Source organism: Palaemon carinicauda, chromosome 15 (assembly GCF_036898095.1).
Source record: "Palaemon carinicauda isolate YSFRI2023 chromosome 15, ASM3689809v2, whole genome shotgun sequence".
Taxonomy (NCBI): Eukaryota; Metazoa; Arthropoda; class Malacostraca; order Decapoda; family Palaemonidae; genus Palaemon; species Palaemon carinicauda.
Window position 1 is genome coordinate 87052617 of NC_090739.1, and position 17603 is coordinate 87070219.

Consider the following 17603-nt stretch of genomic DNA (forward strand, 5'->3'; position numbering starts at 1 on the left):
TTGTGATGAGGTCCTTTAGTATGGGTTGCAGCCCTGTATACTTTAGCACCTTTGAGTTGATTCAGCCTCCCAAGAGGAACGCTGCGCTCAGTAAGGAAGACGATCTTATTAAAGGCAGAGTAACGGTTCAAGTCGACTTCCTTACCAGGTACTTATTATTTCATCGTTATTGTGGATAACTGATTATATGAAATACGGGATACTTAGCTATCCTTTAGTCTTGTACACTGGTTTTTCACCCACCCCCCTGGGTGTGAATCAGCTACATGATTATCGGGTAAGTTTAATATTGAAAAATGTTATTTTTATTAGTAAAATAAATTTTTGAATATACTTACCCGATAATCATGATTTAATCGACCCTCCCTTCCTCCCCATAGAGAACCAGTGGACCGAGGAAAAATTGAGGAGGTGTCAACAAGAAGTACTATAGTACCTGGCCACAGGTGGCGCTGGTAAGTACACCCCCTTCTAGTATTGTGATAGCTGGCGTATCCCTCCATAGAATTCTGTCGGGCAACGGAGTTGACAGCTACATGATTATCGGGTAAGTATATTCAAAAATTTATTTTACTAATAAAAATAACATAATTACAATAACACTAATATTCTTGCAGATTATAAAAAATGGCAAATCAATGCTAATAAGTCAATCAACAATTTGAACTATGATTATGTTTCAGACTGAGCGACTATTCAATTTTTGAACTTGAGTAAACAGTTGACTTGTTCGTACACCAACTTTGAAAATTGATTTGTTCGTACACCAACTTTGAAAATTGATTTGTTCGTACACCAACTTTGAAAATTGATTTGTTCGTACACCAACTTTGGAAATTGATTTGTTCGTACACCAACTTTGAAAATTGATTTGTTCGTACACCAACTTTGGAAATTGACTTGTTCGTACACCAACTTTGGAAATTGACTTGTTCGTACACCAACTTTGGAAATTGACTCGTTCGTACACCAACTTTGAAAATTGACTCGTTCGTACACCAACTTTGGAAATTGACTCGTTCGTACACCAACTTTGGAAATTGACTCGTTCGTACACCAACTTTGGAAATTGACTCGTTCGTACACCAACTTTGGAAATTGACTCGTTCGTACACCAACTTTGAAAATTGACTCGTTCGTACACCAACTTTGGAAATTGACTCGTTCGTACACCAACTTTGAAAATTGACTCGTTCGTACACCAACTTTGAAAATTGACTCGTTCGTACACCAACTTTGAAAATTGACTCGTTCGTACACTTTGAAAATTGACTACAAATGACATATCTTGGATCTGCTCATTTTTTTATTTTCTGACAGATTACTATGAGCAGTATGTCTTCCTAATAGAATTACCAACAGCATTCTTTTACTCTTTCATACACCGTTACATGCAAGTTACTTTTAGTTGATTTATAAAAGTAGAAATTAGATACGGAAATTTGAAGTACAGTATGAGGGTGGATGGATTTACTCCTGGGTCTGGGGAGCCCATTCAACACCACAAACAACTGGTAAAACCCATAGTTCTACCACAAAGTAGAACCGGACACGATGCCACACCGATTAAATGAAGTGGAAATTTTTTATGTTAATAAATTAGATTTGATAACTTAATTTTTAATACAATTTTATCTTTATGTAACTCACCAGGCTCCAAGAAATAAATATTTGATTAAATCTTAAGCAAGGACAAGTAAACACTGCAAAATCCATAAATATATATTCTTTAAATAAGAAAAGTTCAAAGAAATACTCAACATTTCTGGCAAGGGACTGTTACATGAATTAAATAAATTATTTGTTCAAATACTAAACAACTCACAAGAACAAAATTGAAGGGATTAATTCTGGTTTCATATCAACTTTTAAAAAACTACAAACACCACCAAATATTTATTATAAAATTGGCAAAACTTTAAATTAAAAACAATTATAATTATACATAGATGAATTCATATACCTCTCAAATTCTATACAAATGTTGAATCTATTACCATACATGGAAATGGCACTCTTCATCTGAGCAAAATCTCATCAATAAAAAACTGACAGTAAATACAAGTTAGTGTCCACTATATATGTGTATCTTAACTCTAGGATATATATGTTATATAAAAGAATCAACTTGTGGTAAAGCAGGTAAAATGCAATATGTAAAATATTATAATGTACATAAGGTTAAAAAGAATACTGAATGCTAGTACTGTACAATTATCAAATGAATATAACTTGAATCAACTTTGTCAATAATGCTCCACTTCATGATTATCAAATACTGTACTTTTAAGAAACATAATTTTCACTTCAATGATATAAATATCCAAACCATGTAGGAAATAATGAGATTTATATCCTCATATAGCAAAGCTATATTTTAACATGCTTACAAGTAATGATAGTCCCAATATGATAGTTCTGTCCTCCTCTTATCCACTACTGTATAGTGTACATTCTAATAATGCAATACAGTAGGGTCAATAATTGAAAATGATTGGCTTGGGAACAATAAGACTGAACAAGACTTGGCACTACTTGAAGTATGTTTATAAAAATCGAACTTATATAGTCTGACCTTCTGACTGTAACAAGCAAACTATTTCCCTTCCTCACTGTTGTTTGTTAGTAATGATTAACAGATATTTGTACTCCATATCATTCAGATTTATAATGCACTATCCATCTTCACAATGACTTCAAACAAAGGAAATATTAGGAAGACAACAGTTGAACAAAATTTATTTACATTATTAATTCATGATGAATAAAACTAGATAAAAACAAAAGGGAAAGATTATGGCTATGCATCAGTGTGCCTGGTTATCGGGTATTTCAGAAGCTCGCGAAAGAACATCCATGATAATTATTAAAAAACAATAGTACTTGTCCTGCATGTTACTACTATCTTGCACTGATAAATGATTAAGAGAGCAAAGAATGAAACTATACTCAATTTCATTTAATGAGGCAGATTTGCACTGACTCGCATGGGTACCCTTTTAGCTTGGAAAAGCTTCCTGCTAGTTGATTGGTTGGATAAGATCATTCTAACCAATCAGCTAGTAGGAAACTTTTAACGAGCTACAAGGGTACCGCTGCGAGTCGGTGCAAATGCGCCTCATTAAAAAAAATTGAGTATAGATCCTGTATTATACGTCCTCTTTGAAATACGGCCGATTATTTTTCTTAAAAGACCTTTGTGGTGTCTTATTTCAAACAGAAAGTAACTTCTAACTATTACGAATCTACAAATGAAATGTGTATGATAGCTTAAAGAATAATCACAAAAAACCCAGTTTTTATTATTTCTACTTGTCTAACACGGAGAAACAAGATTTTTTCTAAAAAATATTTGGCAGGAATAAAATGATTAGGTTGATACGTGTGTCAGATGAATTACTGTCTTATAATTGTCTGCTAAGATTGTTCTTTAGTCTGAAAATATGAGCACAGCCCATCAACAGATCAACAATACGCTCTATTTCTATACTTAATTAAATGTAAGTACAACCAGCTGTTTCCTCATAATCTGCCAAATATGATAAGGCATAATTAAAATTGACCAAGCAAATAAATCTGAATCATCTTGGGCATTTTCTCTAAAATATTAAGTAGTGTGCTTTCCAACAACAAAATAACTAATGAGCTAAGCTTGGTAAACTTCACCTCGGTTGCAAACTTTACTGTGACAACAGTAATTTTCTAAAAAGAAACAATGACTAATCAAGTTTTATGATGTCCCTGATGAAGGTGAAGACAGCCATCCCAAAAATAGGGATATGGCCCTACTTAGAAATACCACTAAAATAATGTATGCAACCTTATTAAAGTTCTCCCTCTCACTACATTTCTACAGAGGAACATTACTTAATTTAAAATGTTTAATGTTTTGTATTTTAAAATTTGATTATACATTATATTTAAACATTATATTTAGATTGTCATATATAGGCAGTGTACAAGTCAATCTTACATTCAAGATCCTGATCCTTAGAATGTCGAGCTAAACACAGCCATATGGATAGGGTATGTAATCTCCATTACTGCCTTAATAACATTCCAAAGGTTGTATCAAAAGATTTGGTTACCCTAAGTCGCTTCCGTTGATTTATAAGATAATGAGTGAATTCATTTCTATTGGACTAAATGTATCTTCTGAGAAATCTGATGGTAGAATCTCTGTGCAGGTTAAACATGACTTTTCATTTGTATTAATTTGCTAGAAGCACTTGTTTTCTAGTCTACATACATTCTATTGAATGGATGGAGAGTTTAAGTACTAATGCACTACAAAAATGAAGTAATCTTCAAAGGATTAAGAAACTTTGAGCAACAATCTCACTCTGCACGCATGGTACGACATCAAAATATAAAACAAGGGTCTTATCTGTTCTACAGAAAGCAACCACACCTTGAGCCTTGCATATGAAAAACCTACTTTAAAAATTCATCTTAAGTCTTAAGAAGTTATAAAAAGAGAAAAAATTCACTCAAATATGTTGTCTAAAACCTTTTCAAAAACTTTGTGCATGATATATAGGTAATGGAAATATCACAGATGCCATGACTACAAACATACTAAGTCTTAACAAATGTAAAAACTGTTATAAAAATCAAGAAAGCTACCATCAAAACTCCTATTAAGAATACTACCTACATTCCATTCATTTAGATACGTCGCTTCCAGAGTCTGACATCGTAGCATTATCCATGCTCCCCTCTGAAGGTGCAGGTGATGGGTCCTTCTCTGCATCCTCGGTCTTCTGTTGCGATTTCCTCTCGCGTTGCAACAGAAATGCGTGATACATAGACCAAATTGAAAGGGGTCTCATGTAACCAATTGCTCTGTATTTGCGTTCACCGTACAATGCCTCTGGAGTTTCAAACCCCTGGCCTATCTTTTCGTATACAGTACGGTACACGCCTTCGGCAGTCTTGAACCCTTCGTTCACCATTCCCTTAAATTTAAAAATAAATATCATAGAGTAATGAAAAATTACAATTCAAAGACTACGTCAAATAGATTATTTCTGGATATGTTCCTTCTTTGAATAACCAATAAGTTTATTGACAATTATAAATATGTATTGTGCTAGTTTATCTTGCTGGTTCATTAAGACTTTTGATGCTGAGAATAATATACGTAGTATCTCGATTTACAAGTGACTGAATACGAGCAAATCAATTTACGAGCATAAAAATTCCAATCATTTTGTGAGTACTGTATTAGTCTGCAAGCAAGAATTCTCTCCATATGTGCATTTTTTGTGGCCAAGCACTAACGAGACTAGTATGAAATCAATTATGCAGTGTTGAAATTGTGTTTGTGTGATTTTTACCCCATTTTCATGCCATTTTAAAGAAACGGCAAAACCAGTCGTCTCTAGGTGGGTTCCTTGTAAAAAATTGAATGTAAGATTGTAAACAGATAAAAAGATAGTGTCCTTAAAGAGTAAATTAAATGAGTTAGTTGGTGATAGTAAATGTTGTTCAAGAGAGAGAACTGTCAATATTTTATTTAAAAAAAAAATTGCTCATGGAGGGAGATTCTCCTCCTCCTTTTGTCTCCAGTATAATAGCAGTAATGTCAATATTTCTTTTTTAATTTTGAATTATTAATTTACATTCGTTTCTGATGTTAGAGGTTATAATTTGTTCAATAAATTCCATTTCAAACCTTTAAAAAAGAGTGTATATATGTATTCATGGACTTGTGGAATGTATCGAGTGAATTTCTTTTATTTCTTGTGAAAAAACTTATTTTAGAATATACGAGTATTTCATGTTATGAGCTCGTTCCTGAAATGAATTAAACTCATAAACCGAGATACTAATGTATGATATTTTGATAATCCTACACTAATGTACAGTACTATTAATGCCTAACCTCAAATATCATAGTAGCTGCTAATGCATAAGTAACTCCAACCCACATCTCTTCACTCTGCATAGTATAACGATCAATGCTGCCATCAGGGTTCATTCCATTCACAGCGCCCATCTCTCCATTGTTGAAACGGAGGACATTGAACTCGTATAAATGTTCTAATACTGATTTCACACAATCTCGACGGAAGACCTGAAAAATTCAAATGTCAAAACACAAATAAGAACTAAAGAAATATTCTAATAGAAAAAATATTTCATACCAAGTCATAAAGACTTGAAACTATGTTTTTATATATCCACTACAGTAGAAGAGGACAGCCCCTTATCTCTACTTATTCTTACTAAATTACTGTACAAGATTTCTTCTCACTGGTGAAGCAAGAGGACTGTAGCAGAGATGGCCATAGTATTGATGACTGTTATTACTTCCACCAACGAAGTTAGGAGGAGGTTATGTTTTACTCCCTGTTTGTTTGTGTTGTGTGTGTGTTTGTTGGTGAAGAGCTTCCAGGCCACAATTTTAATCGTAAAGTAATGAACTTGCAAGGATTAACTGATACGTATAAAAGCAGGAAATAATTTTGGAAGGTCAAGCAAAATATCCAATTCACGTAATCAGCCATAAGTTTGGACATCGTTGTCACAGAAACTTCAAACTTGGATCATGTTTGAGCGAAAGAAAATCCACGCTAATTAATATATGTTAAGGTCAAGGTCAAGGTTGCGAAATACGCAGCCGCGGCAGAGGTCTGCACTCTACTGAGTGCCCCTCTAGTTAATAAAATTTTGATACTCAAAGGAGTGACCCTTATTAAGGAAGATGCGAGTAAAGCAAGTCTCCCCAAAATATCTCTGATGAAATAAGGATAGAGCTCTTCTTGACAACAAAATTAGGTATAAATCAGATTCCATCAATATCAACACAATTTGGAAATTATGTCCTGATATGTGTGATTTTGGTGATGTATAGACAACTAAATGAAGGTAAAAAGAAGCAAAAAAAAAAAAAGAAAGCCATCTTGGAGAATCTTCAAGTTTAGGAAATTAACTACTAGAGACTTCAGCTACCATATACCATATGCACCAGAATAATAGGATCAGCAGATCGTTTGCTGTTTAATGAATTATGGTGTATGGGATTTGCAGACACAAATAAACTGTTAAAGAGTATGGGTTTGTTGTCTTACGAACTTCCTTCATGGAAATAATTCAGAATTTAAATAAAATACAATATTGTTTATTACTAACAAACAAAATTAGATGGAAGAATAAAAAACTGACAAACCTCAACACCAGCGCCTGACAGTGAAAGATACCAGTGTCCTACTAGTTGATCAGCCATACTACTATGGCTGTGGGGAGCAGTGCAGTTATCAAATCTATAATATTTACCTGAAATAACAAGGAATTAATAAAAATGGTTGAACATATTAACCCTAATAGATGATATAAGATTAATGCTTATTTTGCAATAGTGTAGTATTTCTTGGGATCCAAGACACACTATCTTAAATCCAAAGCACTTTATCTGATATCTAAGTCACTCTATTTGAGATCCAAAAGATTTTTATTTTGTAACCCATAGCACTTTATACTTCTAATTAAAAATTAAATAATTGATTATTTCTCCCATTCTAAGGTGGGTTTAAATTCTCTAAATATTATAAAGTAAAATCATCCATACTACAGTAGTATAATGGATACTACTATTTTGAGTACAACAGAGGTTGAAAATGTACATGAATTTTAGTACTGTACTTGTTTAGTCACACTGACCAGATGATTTGTTTATACAAAATATACTTTAAAATACTGTACTTACCATTCCAAAGCTTTTCCTGTAGGGTTACTCTAGCCTTTGCAAGAGCCTCGGCAAACTTTTTCTCTTCGACTTCATCCTTCAACTCTGCAGCGATTTCAACCATCACAGCCAAAGCAGCTACCCAAAGTGAGCAGCAATAAGCTGATGGCCCGTGCATGATCCAGGAGTCGTAAGTTTGATCGGCCTGACCATCATTCTCAATCAGACCGTCACCATCTCGATCATATGTGAAACAGCGATCCATTACCGCACGGCAGATTGGCCACATGTGAACGAGGTAATCGTGATCTTGAAAAAACACGTAATCTCTGTAAACCTGCGAATATGCAATATATTAACATTTTGATTAAAACATGAAGCCATAGCAATATCCTTAAACTGGGTTTTATTTTCTTAATTTCATATTATCATCTCATTACCAAAGTACTGTATAATAGACAGTTTAGTCACAGTCAATACCAAAAATATCTTAAAAATGTATACAAATTATTCTTTAAGAATCTTGAGAATGAACTATAAATCTAGAATGATAAGAATCTTGGGAATGAACTACAGATATCTAGTAAATCTCAACTACTACAGTACATAGTACTGTACTGTATTTATATTTGATATAAACAAATGCTAAGAAATGTATACCAGTCCTTCAAAAGCTCTCAAGTCCAGTTGCAGTAAAAAAGCAAATGGATTACCATAATAAAACAAGATGCACCGAGAAAATATTCAATGTTTGTCAACAAATCACATTTAAACTTTGGGATCCACAATATAGTTAAATATTCCTATACAAATGTACATTTAATAGGTATATGATTTCATCACAGCTGGATTGCTGCTGATAATAGCTTATTATGAGATGTCTGTATTTACTGGCGGATGGAGGGGAACCCCCTCCCCCCCATCACACCTAAGCAGCCACTTTGATTTCAGCCACAGAAAAGGTACATGCGTATTATGTACGCTTAACAAAGCTTGGCTGTTATGAATATTTTTCCTTTTGCTATTCAGAGTGTATCTGTGTGAGTGTTGTGGAGGCTGCACATGTAGGCATGCGTTCCTGCCTTGGTAAACCTGGCTGAAGGTGCAGCAGGTTTATGTTCCAGCAGGAGGTGGTTCCCATTCTTTATGCCCATTTTGTTCGCAGTCGTCCTCTTGTGACAAGCGCAGGTCCTGGCCGCCTTTGCAATGGTCAGAGTACAGCAGAATGAAGTCCAAGATGGAATCTTCGGATTTGGGGTCTTCCCCTAGGTCAAAAAATACCTTGCACTTCTTCTCCAGTGCTCAGACTTCTGCTCCTTCTTCTGGGGAAAGACAGAAAAAGGAATGTGAACCTGTCCTTCCCTTGGGGGGCAAACTTCGGGAAAGCTAGACTTTTATTTTCCCCTATTGAAAGTGAAGGACCCCACTTTTCTTCTTGTATTGAACTTGACATCGCTGACGCTGATGATGACTCCTCTATGGACCCGACCATGTGCACCTTATGGGTTTCATTGAGTATTGAAGGTGTTCCTTCAACAGAGAAGATCCTTCAGACCTTAGTTGCTTCTAGAGTGACAAAGCCTGCTACAGACAGCCCCCTGCAGAAGGACCCCTTAATGTCAAGGCTGTTGCCCCTTCCCAGCCCAAGAAAGACACCACTGATGTTCTATCCTAGTCTTCCAGAGAGTCGTCTACACCAGTGGTAATCTCATTGACCTACACTGCTGATAAGAGAAGGAAGAGACCACCTCATCCTTCCCCTCCCAGTCCTGCCGTGTCATCCTCATCTGCTGCTCAGCCTATGACAGCAGGTAAGCTACTGGTGTTCTATCCTAGTCTTCCAGAGAGTCGTCTACACCAGTGGTAATCTCATTGACCTACACTGCTGATAAGAGAAGGAAGAGACCACCTCATCCTTCCCCTCCCAGTCCTGCCGTGTCATCCTCATCTGCTGCTCAGCCTATGACAGCAGGTAAGCTACTGTACCAAGCAGTTTTCTGTATGAGTAAATGTGGAAGTATCTCCCTTCATAAGGAGAGGAAGATGAAATCAAGGTAGAACCTATTACTTTATATTGGCTACTCTTCAAACAAATTTCTCATGTTAAGGTTCTTCATTGGGCAACTATCGTCAGAGTAACCAAGCCCATTGCCTGAATTTCTTTCCATTTTGCTGGAAGCATAGGAGCCAACACTTTTGCACCTCCTTAAGTCATAGTGGTTGGACATCCTAGGATTTTACACCAGCCTGTTGGTTATAGGGACTTCCTCCCTCCTTAGAATAAGTCTCATATTAAAGGACAAGAGTTTGATTATGTGTAGGAACAAATCCTTGAAGTTTTACATCCCACCTTATCCATGCCTTAAGTCCTAAGTGAAAGTCAAAGTAGCAACTCTGTGTGCTGGCGGGGAGGAATTGGGGGTTCCTCGCCACCCTCCACTGGCTAGTAACTACAGAGTCCTCATTATAAACTTTTAATAGCTGCATTCCTGTATGCTGAAATACTCCCATTAAAGAATTCAGGTTTGTATAGTTAGAAAAAATACAAATTATTTTTAAAATTTGCAATTTTTATTGTACTAAATACTGTAAAACATTCCTATAAGTTCTACTTACTAGTTACAGCATTATGATTTCTTTCTAAGAAAATTATTTAACTATAATTACAGTTTATTACTGAATGTAGCAGTTCATGTTATATGAAGAAAGCCTCTCTTGATATCACTGTAATTCATGTCTTTAATGTTGCCTATAGTTTTCATCAATATAAAACCAATTTGTTTTCAGCTTCTCCATTCTTATGTGTTATCAACCTATCTCTGTGCTTCTTAAATAGCTTCAGTAACTTTAATCCTTGGCTTTAGATTTAAAAATTGCTTCTTTCTTTCTCCAGTGCCTTACCTACTCATAACTTTCTCAAAAACAGCTCTGTCCATGTACAAATGTATACCCATCTTTCATAAGGTTGTCTTAATATTAATTATTACCTCTGCCAATAAAGTTGGAAGGAGGCTGTTTTATCCCCTGTTTGTGTATGTGTTAGTTTGAGTGTGAACAGCTTCCTGGCCACACTTTTAATCGTAGAGTAATTAAACTTGTGGGAATTAACTGTTATATATAAAGCTGAAAATTATTAAATTTTAGAGTTTCTAGGCCCCGGTCAAGCAAAATGTCAAATTCTCACATAATCAGCTATAAGTTTGGACATCGTTGTCGCAGAGACTTCAAACTTGGTTCATATTTGAGTGTATGAAAATCCACGTCAATTAATACATGTTAAGGTCAAAGATCAAGGTTTAGAAATAAGATGGCACGGCGAAGGTTTGTACTCTACTGAGAGCCCTACTAGTTTAGCCTGTCTCACTGCCATGCCACAGAAATTCACACACATAGTTTTAAAGCCTACTCCTTTATATATTACCACTATAAAATATTTATTCACTCTTCTTGCCAGCACTTTCATTACTTTCCTACTTTTTTCCTCCTCTATATTTCCTACATTTACAATGCTCACCTTTAGTGATCAAGCCTTATTTTCTTTAATCCGTAGATTGTTCACAATGCCTGTTTATCCAATGGCTGACTTGTACAGTGACCTTTTATGCACTGGAGTGCTCTCCAATCAAAGACCTGCATAAACAAGGTATAGTACATAAACTTTATACTTTGTCATTCTGCAAATGACTTGAAATAGGGCTGATGATTAATGCTAATATGACAAATTCGAAGATAATTTGTATTTTTCCTAACCATACAAACCTTAGCTATTTACATTGGGTTTACCTTTTAGCGCAGCTGAAATGGCGAGCCATTAGAATTTAACGAGGGTGTATTACCCCCGCGCTAGTTAGCGGGGGTGGGGGGGAGTGGTAGCTAGCTACCCCCTCCCCCCCTCACACACACAGATGAATGCTCACTTTCACTTAGAGGTAGGACTTGTCTTGGGGGACAGGGCTGGCGGGCAAATATGTGTAAATAGCTAAGGTTTGTATGGTTAGGAAAAATACAAATTATCTTCGAATTTGTCATTTGTTCCGTAACCGAAATACAAACCACGCTATTTACATTGGGTGACTTACCCAATGGGTAAGTCCCCAGCCATACTGGCTTTGGCTTTACCTGGGGACTCAGAATCCGAGTGAGTCGCACTCGAGAGAAGGAGTCCCTGCACCTCACAAGTTCCTTGCTCTGCAAGGAACCGTGTGGCCTACATAAGCTTGTGTGTGAAGGAAGAAGTGTGACCCGTCCTTGGCAGTTGACCTGGAGTTCCAGAAGGAACTCTGGGTTAGGACGTTCCCAATACCACCTCGTCAGGGTATGGGGGACGCGACAGTATTGACTCAATACTCGGAACACAAGGAAGCATGGTTTACCTGCAGAGGTTCGAGGTCAGCTATGCAGAGACCAGGATGCTGCTTCCCCGTAGAGGGGATGATGAAGAAAGAAATAAGGGCCAGACATACTTCTTTCGTTCAGGCAGACTAAAACCTGATAACAATGCCCTCAACCTTCTGCTACCTGTCCAAAAAGGAGCCTGAGGTTAGACCAGCTGTTGTGTAGCCACCACAGAGCGATAGAAAACGTATCGAGACTCCTGTGGGTCACGCCCGGCAGGAAGCGGGCTGCGAAGGTCATTAGACGCTTCCAGACTCCAGCTTGTAGCACCTGCGTCACAGAGTAGTATTACTCGAAGGCGAGGGACGTTGCGATGTATCCAACATCGTGCTGTAGGGCGACGTGACGGGGGAGGGTCTGGAGACAGGTTGAGATGAATATCCTTGAGTTCGGGCTGAAGAGGTATACTGGTGACTCTCCCCCGTGTCCTCCTTGTGCTCCCAAATCGGCTGCAACTGAGGACAAACTGCAGCTGTTCCCAAAGCTAACCTCTCGATTCCTTTACTGGCAAGAAAGAGAAGGTCTTGGGACATCAGATACAGAATGGAGACTCAAAATCTTGAAGGAATTGGACCGAAGGGCCGGGACCCCCAGATTCTGAGTCTAGCCAACAACTCAGGAGCGAACCTGAATGTTGCCTTCCCCTCTTCCTTAGAAAGGGCGGAGTCGTACGAGACCAAGAAGATTGCTTACACACTGGCCGTGGCCAGAGTGAGCAGGAGACCCAAGGCGGAATACAGTCCGTGGCCTGTCGTAAAGGGTCTTGAGAAGATCTCTTAAGGGACTAAAAAGTCCGAGCCATGCTCCAAGTTGGAGGTCTTCCTCCGACTAGGGCAGGGACAATCGTAGCTTCGCATGAGCGAGGAAAGATCCAGCGGGCAGGAAAAAGTTATTCCTTTAAGCCTGAAGGTCAGGGAAAGGCTGAGCGACAGGCTTCATTGCCGAGAGCGGAAAGGAGTTTCCTCCCGCCGAAAGGCAATAAAACCGTTATTGCTGGAGAAGAGGCCTCAAGGGAAGAGGTATATCTTCCACGGCACCAACCACCGAAGACTCTTCACTTTGCCTGGAAGACCCCTGCGGATGACTATTGCAGATGACGCGACCTCCGTACCGCGACTGTAGCGGGTTGTCCCTTCTTGAGGAGGCGTAGTGTCTCCAGGCATGAAGCCGAAGCGACGCCCTGGTTCAGGAGAGATGTTGCAGTGTGGTTGTTTGAGTAGTCTGCGCCGTGGGAGAAGCTATCCCGGGAGTTCCGTCAGGGGAAGCAGAGGGTCCAGAAACCATTCTGCGCATAGTCCCAGTGGAGCTCTCCCATTGAAAGGTTGACAGACAACCATTGTCCACAGACAAAAAGGAGGGAAGACGCAGGCGTCGAAGTTGTCCCACCATCACCGGAGTGCATCTTGCCAGAGTCTCGGGGTCTGAGACTGGGGGGAAGAACAGCGGAAGCTTGAGGTTCCAAGCTGTCGCGATCAGGTCCCCCAGACCAGCAATTGCTGGTTACTCATGGTCAAAGACCCCCAGGTACACTCTCTCTACGAGGCTCTGCTCGGATAGTCAGAGAGAACATTCCTCTGCCTGGAATGAGAGAGCCGATGGTGGTATTGAGAGTATCTCAATCATCCCGGTATCTCTACTGCAAGATGTGAAGGTGTGAAAATGCGTCCCCTGCTGGTTAGAACATGCCAGAATCATGAAGTCGACGCGCACGGAGCGACTCGGCAGGAGCTGTAGGATCTGTAGAGGGGCCAGACTACGGCCCCTAAGCCTGCCTGAATGATGGAGAGGTATCCTTCAGGTCTTGACCATAGGCTTGGACCGGAACATGCCCCCCCCCCCCCCCCCTTTCCTTTGACGAGTCCGAGAACAGCATCAAGAATGTGGGGAAAGGACGAGAATATCCACTACCATCAAGAGGTTCCATAGGCCAACACCCATTGCAGGTCTAATAGTTCCGCTGGTCCCATAGGGGCCAGGAAGCGCGGTTAAACATTGCCTGAAACCACCGGAACTTGGACCGCCTCACATGGAACTTATCCTGAGGCGACCGTTCGGACTATAGATGGGTCAATGAGGAAAGGAGAACTAGGAAACGTTCCAAGGTAGGGCTGAAAGCTCTGCTTGACTGAGAACAGGTACTGCGACTCTCCTCGGTCTTGCCACAGTCAACTGAAAGGAAGGCTCGGAAGATGTGGCAACAGAATCTGGCGTCCCCAGGTGGTCACCCATCCAAGTACTGACCAGAACCGACATTGCTTAACCTCGCTGGACGGACGAGAAGCGGGGTTTCCAACGTGGTAAGGCCGTTGACTCAATATCATGGCCAGATACTCCAGATGTTGAGGCAGAAGAAGAGAAGGCTCCAAGCAAAATACCATGAACCCACACTCATGGTAAGCATCCGGAAGCTTGTCCCGGCGCTGAAGAAGGTCGAACCTGAGCCTACCGGAGTTGACCAGCCCTCCAAACAGCAGAGGAGGCGGAAGCCGGCACCTGAGCGGCCATGAGGAAGGCAGGGAGAGTTCTCTGGGGATAAAAACCTGCTATGCCACGGCGGGATAGCCATACTGCATCATAAGCAGGAATACTTGCAGTCCAGGCTGAATTCGACGAGCTCCCTGGAAGATGGATGGAATGGAAACTAAAAGTACCCGTCCTTCCGATCCAGGGTTTAAGGAGTCCTGTCGCCTCGTTACCAGTCTGATCGATTCTGCTGTTCTACGTTGGCCGAAGTTTGTTCGACAAACTTGATCAGGGCTGAGAGGTCGACTACGGAACTCCCCTCTCAGATCCTTCCTTACAAGAAAGGATCGACTTTAGAGGCTGGGGGTGAAGCCGTCGATGATCCTATGGAGGACCTTCGCCTAAGGTATGGATCATTCTGCCCAACCGGGCAACTTTTGCCGGCGCTATGGCATAGAGGTTCAGAGATACTGAATTCGCTGACAAAGCCGGCAGGCGCGATATCCTTGGCTGATCACAGAGATCGTGCGGGAATGGGCATCGGGAAGCTGTCATCCGGATGAGTAACCTTAAGCATCCTTCCAGCAAGAAACCTGCAATCCTAGAGTTCGTGAACTCTGCCGCTCCTTTTAGGACTATGCCCCCCCGGGGGAGCCTCCCGTGCCATCGGTTCCTGACAGGAGGAAACTGCAATTGGACACCTTGTCTCAGTTGTCGTAGCCGATAACTTAGGCCGACGTGGTTGAAAGAAAAAGGCGCTGGAGCCCTGCAGAGTCTGGAAGAAAGCGCCTTGGAGGAGTGAAAACGGAAGTCGATTTCCTCCGCACAGCTGCTGTCTAAGTCTCTGTCCTTGGGCACAAACAAACTCTTCTCAAGGATGGAAGGGTGTCTGAGGTTGTCGACCTCCACAGATGAGACACCCGAAGGAAGCCCTCAGTCAGCGCGTCCAGATGGTACAACATCGAGCTCGTCCGCAAGTTAGATACTTAACGACGAAAGGCCAAGGTGCCTGAGCCCGAGAGGAGGAAAGTACCCATGATCTTCCTGTAGCTTCCTTGAACCAAACCTCGGGCCGTAACCGAGGAGGGAAAGAACCTGGTAAGCCCCCAGAGGAAGGGGTAAGCAATCACCCCTTGGCCAATGGAGAAATCTTGAACAGAAAGCCCCCCGCCAAAAATCCTTCCAGGGAATGACGGGGAAGGGCTAACCCAGGTTCCGGAAAGAGGAGTGTTGCTCAGACCTCCCTGAAGTTTCTTCCTATTATTGCAAGTGCCATGCTCTGCATTTACGGGGTGAGGCCGTGTTCTGGAAATACGCTCCAAAAGAACTCGCCAGGCTGGCCATGCTGCGAAAACCCCAATGGGAATCATGGTCGCAATCGCCCTGGAGCTCGCGCGATGGTAATTCAAAGCTTTGCGCGTGGGCGAACGTGGAAGTGCCCATGCGCGGTTACGCAGGAACGCAAACGAAGGTGAGCGAAGGAGCGCAGAAGGAGGGCGAGCGTGGTAGGAAGGGCGAGAGCTGGTGGTCGGCGAGAGATAACCCATAGACGAGCAATGGATACTGCAAGAATTAAGCCGACGTTCGTGCGAAGAAACACTGTAGGTTCGAGCGATGGAACACCGTCGGTTCGCGCCACGGAACACCGTCGGTTCGCGCCACGGAACACCGTCGGTTCGCGCCTCGGAACACCGTAGGTTCGCGCCACGGAACACCGTAGGTTCGTGCGACGGAACACCGTCCGTCCGCGCGATGGAATACCGTCGGTTCGCGCGCGGGCGAACATTAGAGAGCATGTGCGCGGACGCGCATGAGCGTAGACGTGCAGGCACGTGGGCGTGTGGACGCGCAGGCGAATGATCGCGTGGGCGCGCAGGCAAGCGGTCGCGCAGGCAAGCGGTCGCGCAGGCGAGCGGTCGCGAGGGTGGGCAGGTGAATGAGCGCGAGTCCGAGGCGGCGAACGCAAGCGTTAGCGTGATGGCGAGGAAACGCGCTGCCGCGTGGGCGAGGAAGACCGCTGGCGATGTGGATCAACAGGCGATCGGTGGTGAGTGCTGACGCGCAGGTTGGCGATGGCGCGTTGTGGCATGTCGACGCGTTGGCGAGCAGCATGCGCAGGTGGGCGATCGCGCGATGGCGAGCAGCATGCGCAGGTGGGCGATCGCGCGATCGCGAGCAGCATGCGCAGGTGGGCGAACGCGCGATGGCGAGCAGCATGCGCAGGTGGGCGATCGCGCGATGGCGAGCAGCATGCGCAGGTGGGCGATCGGGCGATGGCAAGCTAGTAGCTGGCGAATCATGTTCCTTCAGAAGCGTTGGAGAACGTTGGCGCGCCGGCTGTAACACACGCGGGCGATCCGGAGATCGCCGAGAGACAGGTGATCGCTGACGTGTAGAACGCTGTTGGATAGGCGATACTAAAATCGCCTGTGCGCGCTGGCGAGCAGGTGAACGCTGGCGAGCAGGTGATCGCTGGCGAGCTGATGATCGCTGACGAGCAGAAGGCAACGCGTGGAAGCCTGCGCATAGAAGAGTCCTTGACCCAGACCTGAACCGAAGTTCTAGATCGCGAGGGCGAACGTGGGCGCACAGGGCGCGTAACAGGAACCAACAGGAACAGCAGGGATGATCATCATGAGAGCGTCGAACAGGAGAGCGCTAGCGATCAGGAAGCGCTGATGAGCAGGAGAGCGCCTGTGCGCTAACACTGAGCAGGAGCAGGAGAGAACACAGCAGAAGGGCGCGTAGGGGAACCCGGACACGCAAGGGAAGAACCCCCGTGGGAGGCACCCCTTTGCCCCGGAGGGAACGTTGTCCGTCGGGAGACAGATGTCCATTGGAAGACCGTTGCCTGTCCGCCGGGAGACTGATGTCCGTTGGAAGACTGTTGTCCGTCAGGAGGACCGTTGCCCGTCGGAAGACGAGATCAGACTGCTGTCCATCTGCACCAAGGCGGAAGATCAAGAAGAAGGAGTTGTAGGCTGCAAACGGAGATTCAAAAAGGCGCCTCTTAGCACCCTTATAGGGAGATGAGAGGCCCTTACGACGAAGGAGG

The 17603-nt window shown here is 42.3% G+C and overlaps 2 protein-coding genes and 1 pseudogene across 2 annotated transcripts in view; 1 reads left to right on the forward strand and 2 right to left on the reverse strand.

Annotated features, from left to right (window-relative positions):
- Nucleotides 1–1708: 1708 nt before the first annotated feature.
- The window catches only part of LOC137654689 (non-lysosomal glucosylceramidase), a 116428-nt gene continuing 100533 nt past the window's right edge, over nt 1709–17603 (reverse strand). The window contains exons 13-16 of the mRNA XM_068388566.1: nt 7712–8027; nt 7175–7281; nt 5888–6079; nt 1709–4958 (exon numbers count right to left, since the gene is read on the reverse strand). Of these exons, the coding sequence (XP_068244667.1) occupies nt 4665–4958; nt 5888–6079; nt 7175–7281; nt 7712–8027 (909 nt within the window). The 3' untranslated portion in view covers nt 1709–4664. The remainder of the gene's footprint in view (nt 4959–5887; nt 6080–7174; nt 7282–7711; nt 8028–17603) is intronic.
- LOC137654690 (methylenetetrahydrofolate reductase (NADPH)) overlaps nt 11315–17603 on the forward strand; it is a 153438-nt gene continuing 147149 nt past the window's right edge. The window contains exon 1 of the mRNA XM_068388569.1: nt 11315–11333. The gene's annotated coding sequence lies outside the window, so the exon portion shown is untranslated. The remainder of the gene's footprint in view (nt 11334–17603) is intronic.
- On the reverse strand, nt 14278–14396 carry LOC137654858 (5S ribosomal RNA; annotated as a pseudogene).